The 14477-nt window shown below is 44.6% G+C and overlaps 1 protein-coding gene across 1 annotated transcript in view; it reads right to left on the bottom strand.

Annotated features, from left to right (window-relative positions):
- Positions 1-4643: 4643 nt before the first annotated feature.
- The window catches only part of LOC140410177 (uncharacterized), a 198762-nt gene continuing 188928 nt past the window's right edge, over positions 4644-14477 (bottom strand). Inside the window, exon 19 of the mRNA XM_072498160.1 lies at positions 4644-5544. Coding sequence (XP_072354261.1) covers positions 5502-5544 — 43 coding nt within the window. The 3' untranslated portion in view covers positions 4644-5501. The remainder of the gene's footprint in view (positions 5545-14477) is intronic.

Raw genomic sequence — 14477 nt, 5'->3', positions numbered from 1 at the left:
GAGCAGTGGAAGATTATTAAAGAACGCAAGTGCAAAATATAAATCAACGATAGGTATAAGGAAGTGAAGACAGTAGTTAAAGTGAATGTTGGTCCCTTTGAGGATCAGACCGTGGAGTTAATAGTGCAGAACACAGAAATGGTAGAGACACTGAATCAATACTCAGTTTTCATACTGGAGGACACTCCCTACTGAAGGCCAGGAATGAGGCGTTCAAGGCAGGCGAACCTGAGCCATACAAAAGGCCAAGGTACGATCTCTGCAAAGGCATCGGGGAGGCCAAGACACGAAAGCAGACTAAGCTTGAGTCACAGACTAACGATGCAGACTCAAGGTCAGCTGTGGCAAGGCCTAAACAACATAATGGGCTACAAAGCAAAGCCGACTAGAAACTTTGACAACAGAGCACTCCTTCCCGCCAATCCCAATGCATTCTATTCTCGCTTCCAGCAGAGAATCAAGAAACCTGGGTCCCTGCCCCAATAGCCTCGGACACGCGCAAACCTACCATCAAAGATTCCGAAGTTAAATCTGCCTTCTTGAAAGTGACTCTTCTGAAATCAACGGGTCCCATTGGAGTCCCTGGTCGTGCACTCCGATCCTGCGTGAACCAACTGGCGTGTATGTTCGTGGACATCTTCAACTTCTCCCTAATCCGTTGCGAGGTTCCCACCTGCTTCAAACAGACCACCATCATACTGGTGTCACAGATGAACCAGGCAATGGGCCTCAACGTCTACCATCCAGTGGCCTTTGTATCTATCATTATGAAGTGCTTCCAGAGATTGGTCATGAGACATATCAACTCCATACACCCAGGATGCCTTGATCCACTGCAATATGCATGCTGCCACAACCGGTCCACAGAAGATGCTATCTGCCTTGCTCTAAACTCATCCCTGAAGCATCTCGACAACAAGGACTCCTATGTCAGACTCCTAATCGTTGACTACAGCTCTGCCTTCAACACCATAATCCCAGCCAAGCTCATATCAAAACTCCAAAACCTAGCTCATCCCTCTGCAACTGGATCATCGACCCTGACCAATAGACACAATATGTAAGCATAAACAATACCTGCTCCACGATAGTCCTGAATAACACGGCCCTGCAAGGCTGCGTAATTATTCCCCTACTATAAACCTATATACACACACGACTGTCTGTCAAAATTCAGCTAGAGCTTCATCTACAAGTTTGCTGATCACACGAGCATAGCGGTATGAATCTCAAAAACCGATGAGTCAGAACACAGGAGGGAGAGAGAGAACCTAGTGGAGTATTGTAACGACAACAAACTCTTATTCAATGTCTGCAAAACTAAGGAGCTGCTCATTGACTTCAGGAAACGAATTGTCTTACATACCCCTGTCTGCATCAATGGTGCCATTTGGAGATGGCACCAAATTCCTCGGTGAGCACATCACCAACAACCTGTCCTGGTCCAGCCACTTCGAAGCTACGACCAAGAAAGCAGGAAACTAAGGACATTCGCATATCCACATTTACGCTTACCAATTTTGATATATGCACCATAGAAAGCATCTTATCTGGCTGCATCACAGACTCGTATGGCAATGCTCGGCCTAAGACCGTAAGAAATCTCAAAGGGTCGGTAACACAACCCAGTCCATCACGCGAACCCGCTTCCTATCCATTCACTCTGTCTACACCTCCCGCTGACTTGGAAAAGGGAGCAGCATAATCAAAGACCCGGCCCACACGGGTATTTCTCCCTTCCAGCCTCTTCAATCGGGCAGCAGATAAAATGTCTGAGAACACGCAACTACAGATTCAAAAACAGCTTCTTTCCCACTCTTACCAGACTCCTGAACGACCCTCTTATGGAGTGAATTTATCTCTCCACGCATCTTCTCTATTGTGTAGTAATGCACTCCGTATCTTCACCCTATGTTTGATGTCTATGCATCTACATTGTGTATTTATCGTATGCCCTATGTTTTTCATGCATCGATCGACCGCCCTGGACACAGAACAATAGTTTTCACTGCACTTCGGTATAAGTGACAATAAATCTAAATCTAAATATTGCGGTTTCCTGGTTGGGAATTTTGATTTGGTAGTCCTTGGTGCCTCACAAAAGTGGAGATCTTCTTCGCCCTCTCGGTCAATGGTAGTTACCAGTAGTCCTTTAAGCAAGTCAATTTTGGTGATTAATTTCGACCGTCTATCGCTTCCAATGCAGTTACCAAATGTGGAATAGGAATCAAATCCCTCTTGACTGCGGCATTCATGCCCCTATAGCCCACGCACAGTGTCTGGATTCCATTATGTTTTGGCACCATGACGATTAACTCATGGTGAGTTCATGGTCTCTAGAACTCTAGTTCAATCATCACATTATTGAGCAAATAATCAATTTGCTTCTGTACATGTGATAACCCAGATGAACATAACCTATATGGACATTTTATGACTCGAACGGTGATCCTCATATCGAAGTCATGCGTCGCTCATCATTTCCTCCCAGTTAATTTATACAAATACATGTATAGGGCAGCAGTAACATTGTCACCTCGCTCCGTCTCTTTCCTGGGAGATTATTTAAGCAAAGGCTTAAATTTTCCACTACTTGCCCATTTTCCAAATTAATCATAGGGAAATCACTAAACGAATTTGACCCTGCATTATTAAGAACAAACTCTCATGTTTTTACGCGTCGCTTGTAACCCTCCAGATGTTATCATGTAACGCTAGGTGTGCTTTTAGTCTATCTGGGGAGCGCATCACACAGTTTACATTTCTTAAGTTTCTTTCAACGTTACACAGCCCAGTGAACCTAGCTTTCAGGCATGTTAGTAACAACATGAACACTCTTGGTCTGGTTGGAAAACTCCCGAACCTGATATTGCTTGTTAGCCCTTGCTTTCATTCTGGCAGGGCTGTCTTTAAATGTTTTACTTTCGAGTCATTCTGCTGGACATCAATCAACATATTTGAATTGAACTCATTTGTCTCGTTCTCGGTTTCAGTCTCATTCTCATTTAACTTGCTAAAGATGGTATATGTCTGTCTCATTTTCATTACCTAGCTAAAGATGGTATCTGACCACAAAATTTCACTTGCCTCGGGTTCGGCTCGCAACTCCTCCCTTCTTTTGTCCAAGGTTTCAAGCCTCTGATCGCATCACCGTGAAAGGCGGAAATACTCCATGGTGGTCTGTTTGCAATTTCTCTTTGGCAGGATTCTCTACACGCTGTTCTACTGCAGTATGCATCACTATCTTCTGGGACCCTGCTATATCATTCCCTACAATTGGCAGCACGGTGACGCGGTGGTTAGCACTGCTATCTCAAGGCACAGAACACCCAGGGTCGATCCCGGCCCCGGGTCGCTGTCCATGTGGAGGTAGAACATTCGCCCCGTGTGCGCGTGCGACTCAGCACCGCGACCCAAAGATGTGCAGAGTAGGTGGATTGGCCACCTAAATAGCCACTCAATTGAGAAAATAAAGAATTGGGTACTTTCAATGTATTAAAAAATAGAAACAAAATCGTTCCCTTGAATGAATTGAATACCTGCAGTGGGCAAGGTTTCCACCATGAATACCCTTATTTCCTCTGCCTTCAAGCTATTCTGTAAGCTTATTTATTTCCATTCACCTAAAAGCTGGCGACCAGCATATTTTCCTTCAATACCTCTTCTGGACAACGAATGACTTTCTCCCATTGTATTAAAAATTGACTTGGACCTGTATGTTAATATCATTTCCCATTGTGTTCTGTTCACAATGGTATAATTTGGCATGACACGCAGAAGTGTTAAACACGTCTTCCACCTGCTGGTCTCTCTGTCTCTTTACAAGTTAGACACACATGTCCAATCGATGGTAACCTCCTGATGTTAATGTTTTGAGATTCGATGATGTCACTACATGTCATGAGTTTTTTTTTAAAGATACTCCGTCGTTGCAGATGGTCATTGCCTCAGAATTGTTTGACGCGCGAATGAAACTTACTATGTGTCAGCCCTAGGCTGGGTATTACCTATTCCTTGCTGAAGTAGAATGTGGATTGATTAAGCATATGTAGAGTCGATCGTCATAGTGAGCATTGCGCAATTATCAGGGAACATACGCACTTTTGACCTCGTGATTTTGCAGGACTAGCTGAAAGTGTAACCCTGCGATTGATCATTTTAGCAGCAGCGCGGCTTCGTGGCTAAATGAAAGGTCTTTCGTTTCCATACTTGGACATTTAAAGACCTACAGGTATGAAACTGAAAAGATCTACAACGTTACATAATGATCGGGTGGATACAAATGCTGGTAAATGGTCAACACTAGAATGGCATCAGTTTTAAAAAGTTGAATCGAGGCCATTTGTGATTAGTTGATATTTTGAGAGGAAGGCACAAGACTGCCTGTTAAATCATCTTTATACCGTTTGCCTTCATTTTGAACATGTTTTACTTTGAAGTTTATAGTGATTGACTTTTCGGACAATTCTGCATGCATTCTACTACTCCTATCTCACTTATGCATTCAGGTAAGATAGTTCACAACCGCTCAGCAAAGTCAGTTATTTCCTTTGTTTGAAACGGGTTTCTGCAAATACCAGCTGAGACAGCACAATGCACATCAGGCACTGTAGCGAGAAGTCAGCAAATGAACCTAGCAATTCTACATAGCCATAGCTATCCGAAATCGATTTGTGTGCAAGATAGCTCACTATATCGTATTTTATTATGTAATTAAAATGAAAACATCAATTCAAAATAAGAACAGAATGCGCGATACAAAAGAAACAAAACAGAAATCAATTAACGACGTCCAGAATTGAAATTGGTCCCTCTTCAGATCATGTATGTATACTTCAGATACCCCTTTCGCCCTTGACTCTGACGGAGCAGAAGTTTTCACCAGGCACAGAGGTTTCCAATTGATCTTTGAATTATCTGTAACAAAGACTGGCATAGGTGTCTTGCCAATAATAATCATTGCCAGCGCTTCTGACTAAATATATGGGGTCAACTGTGACAATGCTAAATGTTTGAATTAAACGATCAGTAGATCAACGATGTGCCCGTCGCAATCGAGAATCTAAAAGACTTAATTAGCTTGACCGACAGAGGAGAGGGTAGGCTAAGTGTGATGGGTGATGACGTCGAGAAATATCAACTGGTGGACAGTTTGGAGGTCGATTTGGCGACAATGTTCAGACAGCCTTTAGCAGATTTGTTTCCCGAATATCGAGATCACTTCTTGACAACTGAACGCGCCATAATGAAGTGGAAAAAGTATAAATACTTTTTCTCAGAGAAGAAGCAGAATGTTTTGTCCCAAAGAACGGTGCAAGAGATGAACTGGAAGAGCCAATTTTGAAGCTGCGACATTCAATCGTCGTTCTCTCCCTCCACAATGCGTTTTATTTTATTTCTAATCCTGATTCAAGCGCGTCAAAAATGTAATTCAAAATGTAAACAAACTAATGACAATGTTTATGTAATAACAGTCAATCGATCTGATACATGGAGGAACTTCAAATTGTTCTGTCCTTTAGCAGACAATTATTGTGTGACATCCTGAAAAAAACAACAGAACAAAGAATTCATTAATAGTCACTATTTCTAGTTAATTTTTATAGCGGTAATGTTAACGTCAAAAATGCACGTTTTTCCCCACTTTTTAATCACCTTTTGTAAAATGTGACGTTTCAAAGGTGTTTTCTTCTTTTATTCATGTCTGGAATATGGCAGCCACTAGCAAAGGCAGCATTTATTGCACCTCGATATTTGAAACTTAGAACGTGATGGTGAGCTGACATATGAGAATGACGAGAGCGAGGGTAGGTCCGACCAAGGGCAGTAGCGGGAGATTGTGTATTGAGTCTGAAGAGATAGGAGAGGTCTTGAACGAGTACTTTTCTTTTGTATTTACAAATGAGAGGGGCCATAATGTTGGAGAGGACAGTGTGAAACAGACTGGTAAGCTCGAGGAAATACTTGTTAGGAAGGAAGATGTGTTGGGCATTTTGAAAAAATTGAGGATAGACAAGTTCCCCGGGCCTGACGGGATATATCCAGGGATTCTATGAGAAGCAAGAGATGAAATTGCAGAGCCGTTGGCAATGATCTTTTCGTCCTCACTGTCAACAGGGGTGGTATCAGGGGATTGGAGAGTGGCGAATGTCGTGCCCCTGTTCAAAAAAAGGGACTAGGGATAACCCTGGGAATTACAGGCCAGTTAGTCTTACTTCGGTGGTAGGAAAAGTCATGGAAAGGGTACTGAAGGATAGGATTTCTGAGCACCTGGAAAGACACTGCTTTATTAGGGGTAGTCAGCACAGGTTTGTGAGGGGTAGGTCTTGCCTTATAAGTCTTATTGAATTCTTTGAGGAGGTGACCAAGCATGTGGATGAAGGTAAAGCAGTGGATATAATGTACATGGATTTTAGTAAGGCATTTGATAAGGTTCCCCAAGGTAGGCTTCTGCAAAAAGTAAGGAGGCATGGGATAGTGGGAAATTTGGCCAGTTGGATAATGAACTGGCTAACCGATAGAAGTCAGAGAGTGGTGGTGGATGGCAACTATTCAGCCTGGATCCCAATTATCAGTGGCGTACCGCAGGGATCAGTTCTGGGTCCTCTGCTGTTTGTGATTTTAATTAATGACTTGGATGAGGGAGTTGAAGGGTGGGTCAGTACATTTGCAGACGATACGAAGATTGGTGGAGTTGTGGATAGCGAGGCGGGCTGTTGTCGGCTGCAAAGAGACATAGATAGGATGCAGAGCTGGGCTGAGAAGTGGCAGATGGAGTTTAACCCTGAAAAGGATAGCAAATGTGGTCCCTTTGTTCAAAAAGGGGAGCAGAGACAACCCCGACAACTATAGACCGGTGAGCCTCACGTCTGTAGTGGGTAAAGTCTTGGAGGGGATTATAAGAGACAAGATTTATAATCATCTAGATACGAATAATATGATCAGGGATAGTCAGCATGGCTTTGTGAAGGGTAGGTCATGCCTCACAAACCTTATCGAGTTCTTTGAGAAGGTGACTGAACAGGTAGACGAGGGTAGAGCAGTTGATGTGGTGTATATGGATTTCAGCAAAGCGTTTGATAAGGTTCCCCACGGTAGGCTATTGCAGAAAATACGGAGGCTGGGGATTGAGGGTGATTTAGAGATGTGGAACAGAAATTGGCTAGCTGAAAGAAGACAGAGGGTGGTGGTTGATGGGAAATGTTCAGAATGGAGTTCAGTCACAAGTGGAGTACCACAAGGATCTGTTCTGGGGCCGTTGCTGTTTGTCATTTTTATCAATGACCTAGAGGAAGGCGCAGAAGGGTGGGTGAGTAAATTTGCAGACGATACTAAAGTCGGTGGTGTTGTCGATAGTGTGGAAGGAAGTAGCAGGTTACAGAGGGATATAGATAAGCTGCAGAGCTGGGCTGAGAGGTGGCAAATGGAGTTTAATGTAGAGAAGTGTGAGGTGATTCACTTTGGAAGGAATAACAGGAATGCGGAATATTTGGCTAAAGGTAAAGTTCTTGGAAGTGTGGATGAGCAGAGGGATCTAGGTGTCCATGTACATAGATCCCTGAAAGTTGCCACCCAGGTTGATAGGGTGGTGAAGAAGGCCTATGGAGTGTTGGCCTTTATTGGTAGAGGGATTGAGTTCCGGAGTCAGGGGGCCATGTTGCAGCTGTACAGAACTCTGGTACGACCGCATTTGGAGTATTGCGTACAGTTCTGGTCACCGCATTATAGGAAGGACGTGGAGGCTTTGGAGCGGGTGCAGAGGAGATTTACCAGGATGTTGCCTGGTATGGAGGGAAAATCTTATGAGGAAAGGCTGATGGACTTGAGGTTGTTTTCGTTGGAGAGAAGAAGGTTAAGAGGAGACTTAATAGAGGCATACAAAATGTTCAGGGGGTTGGATAGGGTGGACAGTGAGAGCCTTCTCCCGCGGATGGAAATGGCTGGCACGAGGGGACATAACTTTAAACTGAGGGGTAATAGATATAGGACAGAGGTCAGAGGTAGGTTCTTTACGCAAAGAGTAGTGAGGCCGTGGAATGCCCTACATGCTACAGTAGTGAACTCGCCAACATTGAGGGCATTTAAAAGTTTATTGGATAAACATATGGATGATAATGGTATAGTGTAGGTTAGATGGCTTTTGTTTTGGTGCAACATCGTGGGCCGAAGGGCCTGTACTGCGCTGTATTGTTCTATGTACTAAGTGTGAGATTGTCCATTTTGGAAGGACAAATATGAATGCGGAATACAGGGTTAACGGCAGAGATCTTGACAATGTGGAGGAGCAGAGAGATCTTGGGGTCTATGTTCATACATCTTTGAAAGTTGCCACTCAAGTGGATAGAGCGGTGAAGAAGGCCGATGGTGTGCTAGCGTTCATTAACCGAGGGATTGAATTTAAGAGCATTGAGGTGATGATGCTGCTGTACAAAACTTTGGTAAGGCCACATTAGGAGTACTGTGTACAGTTCTGGTCGCCTCATTTTAGGAAGGATGTGGAAGCTTTGTAAAAGGTGCAAAGGAGGTTTACCATGATGTTGCCTGGAATGGAGAGTATGTTCATTACCCAGAGGTAGGTTCTTTACCCAGAGAGTAGTGGGGGCATGGAATGCACTGCCTGTGGAAGTAGTTGAGTCGGAAACATTAGGGACCTTCAAGCAGCAATTGGATAGGTACATGGATTACAGTAAAATGGTATAGTGTAGATGTATTCGTTCTTAAGGGCAGCACGGTAGCATTGTGCATAGCACAATTGCTTCACAGCTCCAGGGTCCCAGGTTCGATTCCAGCTTGGGTCACTGTCTGTGCGGAGTCTGCACATCCTCCCCGTGTGTGCGTGGGTATCTGCTGTTCCAATCCTTCTAAATGTCAATGGCTGGAAGGTGCTGGCTAAGCAACCTTTATGTTCTTGCAGTGCATCGTGGAGATGATACACATGACTGCCACTATTCGTCGGTGGTGCAGGGACTGGATGATGTAGGAATGGTTTGGTAGCATTCAAGCGGGCTCCTTTGTCCTGCATGCTGACGAGCTGCTTTCGTGTTGTTGGAGTTGCAACCATCCAGGCAAGTGGAGAGAATACTATTATATACTTGAGATGTACCTTGGTAATGGTCGACATGCTTTGGGGGACAGCAGGTGAGTTACCTACCACTCAATTCCCAGCCCGTAACCTGCTATGGCAGCAATAGTATTTATATGGCTAGTCCAGTTCACTTTATAGTCAAGTGTCGCTCCCATGATGGCGATACTGGTGGATTCAACGATTTAATGTCACTGAATGTCAAGGTGCCATGTTTCGAACCTCTCTTGGCGGAGGTAGTCATTGCCTGTGACTTGTGTGGCGCGAATACTACATGAGTCCCGCCGGCCCAACCCGGATATTTCTCATGTCCTGCTGTATTTGAACATGATTTTTTTCAGAATCTGAGGGGCCTTCACTGGTGCTGAACATTATGTAATGAGCAACGAACATCCGCACTTCTTACCTAATGACCGAAGGACGTCATTCATGAAGCAGCTGGTGATGATAGAAGTGAAATCACTACCCTGGGAACGTTTTGCAGTGATGTCTGAAGCTCCGCTGATTGAACTCCAAACACCACAGCCATCTTCGTTCGTGCCGCGTTAGACTTATCTTTTTTCTTGTGTACAGAACATACCTGGTCAATTTTCCATCCTGCCAGGCATATTCCCGTGTTGTAACAGTACTGGAACAGCTTGGCTAATGGTGAGGCATGTTCTGCAGCGCAATTCTTCAGGCAACTGCCAGAATATTTTCAGGGACCATAGCCTTTGCCGTATCCACTGCCTTCAATCGTTTCACCCCTATAGACTGGGACGATGCAGGGGAGGACCGAGGTGTTTTGAGATCATAATATAGTTGCGGCAATGGACCATCAACTCAGCACTTCTGAGTGACAATGATTGCAAATGATTCCAAACTCGATTCGGCATTTGCGCAGTCTGACACCAATTAATGACTCACCTGATGAAGGAGCAGTGCTCCGGAAGCCAGTGATTCGAAAAAAACAAGTTGTACTTTAACCTGGTGTTGTAAGGCTTCTTACTGTGGCCACCCCAGTCCAATACAGGCATCTACACATCCTGACCAATTAATAACAGCGAGGATCCTTGTAGAGGTACGTTAATTGATAATTTCTTACATGATTTACTAAGCCTCAGGAACCAGAATTTCTAATCGAAATAATGGATGTAGGATCGCATTGATCATTCAGTTGATTACGGCTTCAATTGTTTACTATTCATGGCGCTCTTGTAGGTTCAGCAGGTTGCAAAATTAAGATAAGTTACCCTTAGCCGTCGCATGCTTTGCTACATTCTTCAGTGATCCAAAATTAGTTCACGCCATTGTTGTTAATGCTCGCATGACTGAAATGTATTTATTTGTCTTCAGTGAATACATTTCTGTCGCCTCTGAGAGGACATGTTTCCTTCTGGATGCCGCGTATTTCGATGATAGATGTTATCAATTTGCCCCGTTTTGGACACCTGCACTTTAGCACACCCATTCGATGGTACCCAAGTGCGCTTTTTGTTTCAACAGTGCTGACCACGCTACCACTACATCGATGGAACAACATATTCCTTATACAACAGCTTGCTTGCTGGGAACCGAACATGTATTGTTTTCTCTCCAATTGCAATACATTGCTTTCTTCAGGGGACGCTTCTGAACTTTCTGCCAGGCAAAATCTGTCGGAATGGTGTTTCTGAAATCCACGTTGTCATCAACATTTACGTTCCTCACCTTGCATGAATTCGGTATTCTTGTTACCCTAAGTATATCTTCCATATTTTGGTGGGGCAATGATAACACACTCCATTGAGAAAAGACTGATTAAGCGTTCCTGTAGGAGGCTGTACACACATAACCTTTGTAATTACCCCAATTCTGTGCCACAGTCATTATGTGATTACATGAGAACATAAGAAAATAGGAGCAGGCCCTTCGAGCCATTCAATGAGATCATGGCTGATCTTTTGTGGACTCAGCTCCACTTTCCCGCGCGAACACCATAACCCTGTATTTCTTTATTCTTCAAAAGACTATCTATCTTTACCTTGAAAATATTTGATGAAGGAGCCTCAACTGCTCCAATGGGCAGAGAATTCCATAGATTCACAACACTTTGGGTGAAGAGGTTCCTCCTAAACTCAGTCCAAAATCCCTTATTTTCAGGGTATGCCCCCTAATTCTGCTTTGACCCGCCAGTGGAAACAGCTTACCCGCAACTATCCTATCTATTCCCTTCATAATTGTATATGTTTCTATAAGATCCCCCCCCCCCGCATCTTTCTAAATTCCAACGAATACAGTCCCAGTCTACTCAACCTCTCCTCGTAATCTAACCCCCTCAACTCTGGGATTAACCGAGTGAATCACCTCTGCACACCCTCCAGCTCCAGTACCTCCTTTCTCAGGTAAGGAGACCAAAACTGAACACAATACTCCAGGTGTGGCCTCACTAACAGCTTATACAGTTGCAGAATAACCCCCCTAGTTTAAAATTCATCCCTATAGCAATGAACGACAAAACTCCATTCGCCTTCTTAAATATCTATGTACCTGTAAACCAACTGTTTGCGACTCATGCACTAGGACACCCAGGTCCTTCTGCACAGCAGCTAGTTTTAATACTTTATCATTTAAATAACCATCGCTTTTGCTGTTCTTCCTACCAAAATGTATAACCTGACATTTGTACATGTTTTCCTTGTTTTTCTCCTCCTTGATTACTTTTTACTTCAAGGTGTGCGAGCATAATTTGGGAGAATCAAAGTCGCCCTCCATCCAATCAATATATTATTCTGTCGCAAAATCTAGCTTGCCTGGAAATTTTTGGAAAATCACGTATCCAGGAATGGGGATGAAATAATATTCAGCATTGGGTCTGTTTCAGTGAAAATTACTATCGTCCTGTTAATTAGTGGTCCATTTTTCAACTCTGCTGCTCCTTCTTTGCATAATTTCCAAGACGTTAATGAAGAGATTTAGATGGGTAACTGTAAGAGGGACGGGGAAAAAACAGTCAGTGCAGGGATCCCCTGCGGTCGTTCCCCTGAGAAACAAGTATACCGCTTTGGATACTTGTGGGGGGGACGACTTACCAGGGGTAAGCCATGGGGTACAGACCTCTGGCACAGAGTCTGTCCCTGTTGCTCAGAAGGGAAGGGGGGAGAGGAGCAGAGCATTAGTAATTGGGGACTCTATAGTCAGGGGCACAGATAGGAGATTTTGTGGGAGCGTGAGAGACTCACGTTTGGTATGTTGCCTCCCAGGTGCAAGGGTACGTGATGTCTCGGATCGTGTTTCCCGGGTCCTTAAGGGGGAGGGGGAGCAGCCCCAAGTCGTGGTCCACATTGGCACTAACGACATAGGTAGGAAAGGGGATAAGGATGTCAGGCAGGCTTTCAGGGAGCTAGGATGGAAGCTCAGAACTAGAACAAACAGAGTTGTTATCTCTGGGTTGTTGCCCGTGCCACGTGATAGTGAGATGAGGAATAGGGAGAGAGAGCAATTAAACACGTGGCTACAGGGATGGTGCAGGCGGGAGGGATTCAGATTTCTGGATAACTGGGGCGCTTTCTGGGGAAGGTGGGACCTCTACAGACAGGATGGTCTACATCTGAACCTGCGGGGCACAAATATCCTGGGGGGGAGATTTGTTAGTGCTCTTTGGGGGGGGTTTAAACTAATGCAGCAGGGGCATGGGAACCTGGATTGTAGTTTTAGGGTAAGGGAGAATGAGAGTATAGAGGTCAGGAGCTCAGATTTGACGTCGGAGGAGGGGGCCAGTGTTCAGGTAGGTGGTTTGAAGTGTGTCTACTTCAATGCCAGGAGTATACGAAATAAGGTAGGGGAACTGGCAGCATGGGTTGGTACCTGGGACTTCGATGTTGTGGCCATTTCGGAGACGTGGATAGAGCAGGGACAGGAATGGATGTTGCAGGTTCCGGGGTTTAGGTGTTTTAGTAAGCTCAGGGAAGGAGGCAAAAGAGGGGGAGGCGTGGCGCTGCTAGTCAAGAGCAGTATTACGGTGGCGGAGAGGATGCTAGATGGGGACTCATCTTCCGAGGTAGTATGGGCTGAGGTTAGAAACAGGAAAGGAGAGGTCACCCTGTTGGGAGTTTTCTATAGGCCTCCAAATAGTTCTAGGGATGTAGAGGAAAGGATGGCGAAGATGATCCTGGATATGAGCGAAAGTAACAGGGTAGTTATTATGGGAGACTTTAACTTTCCAAATATTGACTGGAAAAGATATAGTTCGAGTACATTAGATGGGTCGTTTTTTGTACAGTGTGTGCAGGAGGGTTTCCTGACACAGTTTGTTGACAGGCCAACAAGAGGTGAGGCCACATTGGATTTGGTTTTGGGTAATGAACCAGGCCAGGTGTTGGATTTGGAGGTAGGTGAGCACTTTGGGGACAGTGACCACAATTCGGTGATGTTTACGTTAAGGATGGAAAGGGATAAGTATACACCGCAGGGCAAGAGTTATAGCTGGGGGAAGGGAAATTATGATGCCATTAGACGTGACTTGGGGGGGATAAGGTGGAGAAGTAGGCTGCAAGTTTTGGACACACTGGATAAGTGGAGCTTGTTCAAGGATCAGCTATTGCGTGTTCTTGATAAGTATGTACCGGTCAGGCAGGGAGGAAGGTGCCGAGCGAGGGAACCGTGGTTTACCAAAGAAGTGGAATCTCTTGTTAAGAGGAAGAAGGAGGCCTATGTGAAGATGAGGTGTGAAGTTTCAGTTGGGGCGATGGATAGTTACAAGGTAGCGAGGAAGGATCTAAAGAGAGAGCTAAGACGAGCAAGGAGGGGACATGAGAAGTATTTGGCAGGAAGGATCAAGGAAAACCCAAAAGCTTTCTATAGGTATGTCAGGAATAAGCGAATGACTAGGGACAGAGTAGGACCAGTCAAGGACAGGGATGGGAAGTTGTGTGTAGAGTCTGAAGAGATAGGCGAGATACTAAATGAATATTTTTCGTCAGTATTCACTCAGGAAAAAGATAATGTTGTGGAGGAGAATGCTGAGCTCCAGGTAAATAGATTAGATGGCATTGAGGTAAGTAGGGAAGAGGTGTTGGCAATTCTGGACAGGCTGAAAATAGATAAGTCCCCGGGGCCTGATGGGATTTATCCTAGGATTCTCTGGGAGGCCAGGGAAGAGATTGCTGGACCATTGGCTTTGATTTTTATGTCATCATTGGATACAGGAATAGTGCCAGAGGACTGGAGGATAGCAAATGTGGTCCCTTTGTTCAAAAAGGGGAGCAGAGACAACCCCGGCAACTATAGACCGGTGAGCCTCACGTCTGTAGTGGGTAAAGTCTTGGAGGGCATTATAAGAGACAAGATTTATAATCATCTAGATAGGAATAATATGATCAGGGATAGTCAGCATGGCTTTGTGAAGGGTAGGTCATGCCTCACAAACCTTATCGAG

The sequence above is a fragment of the Scyliorhinus torazame genome, chromosome 4 (genome assembly GCF_047496885.1).
Source record: "Scyliorhinus torazame isolate Kashiwa2021f chromosome 4, sScyTor2.1, whole genome shotgun sequence".
NCBI lineage: Eukaryota > Metazoa > Chordata > Chondrichthyes > Carcharhiniformes > Scyliorhinidae > Scyliorhinus > Scyliorhinus torazame.
This window is presented reverse-complemented; position numbering and strand designations above follow the sequence as displayed.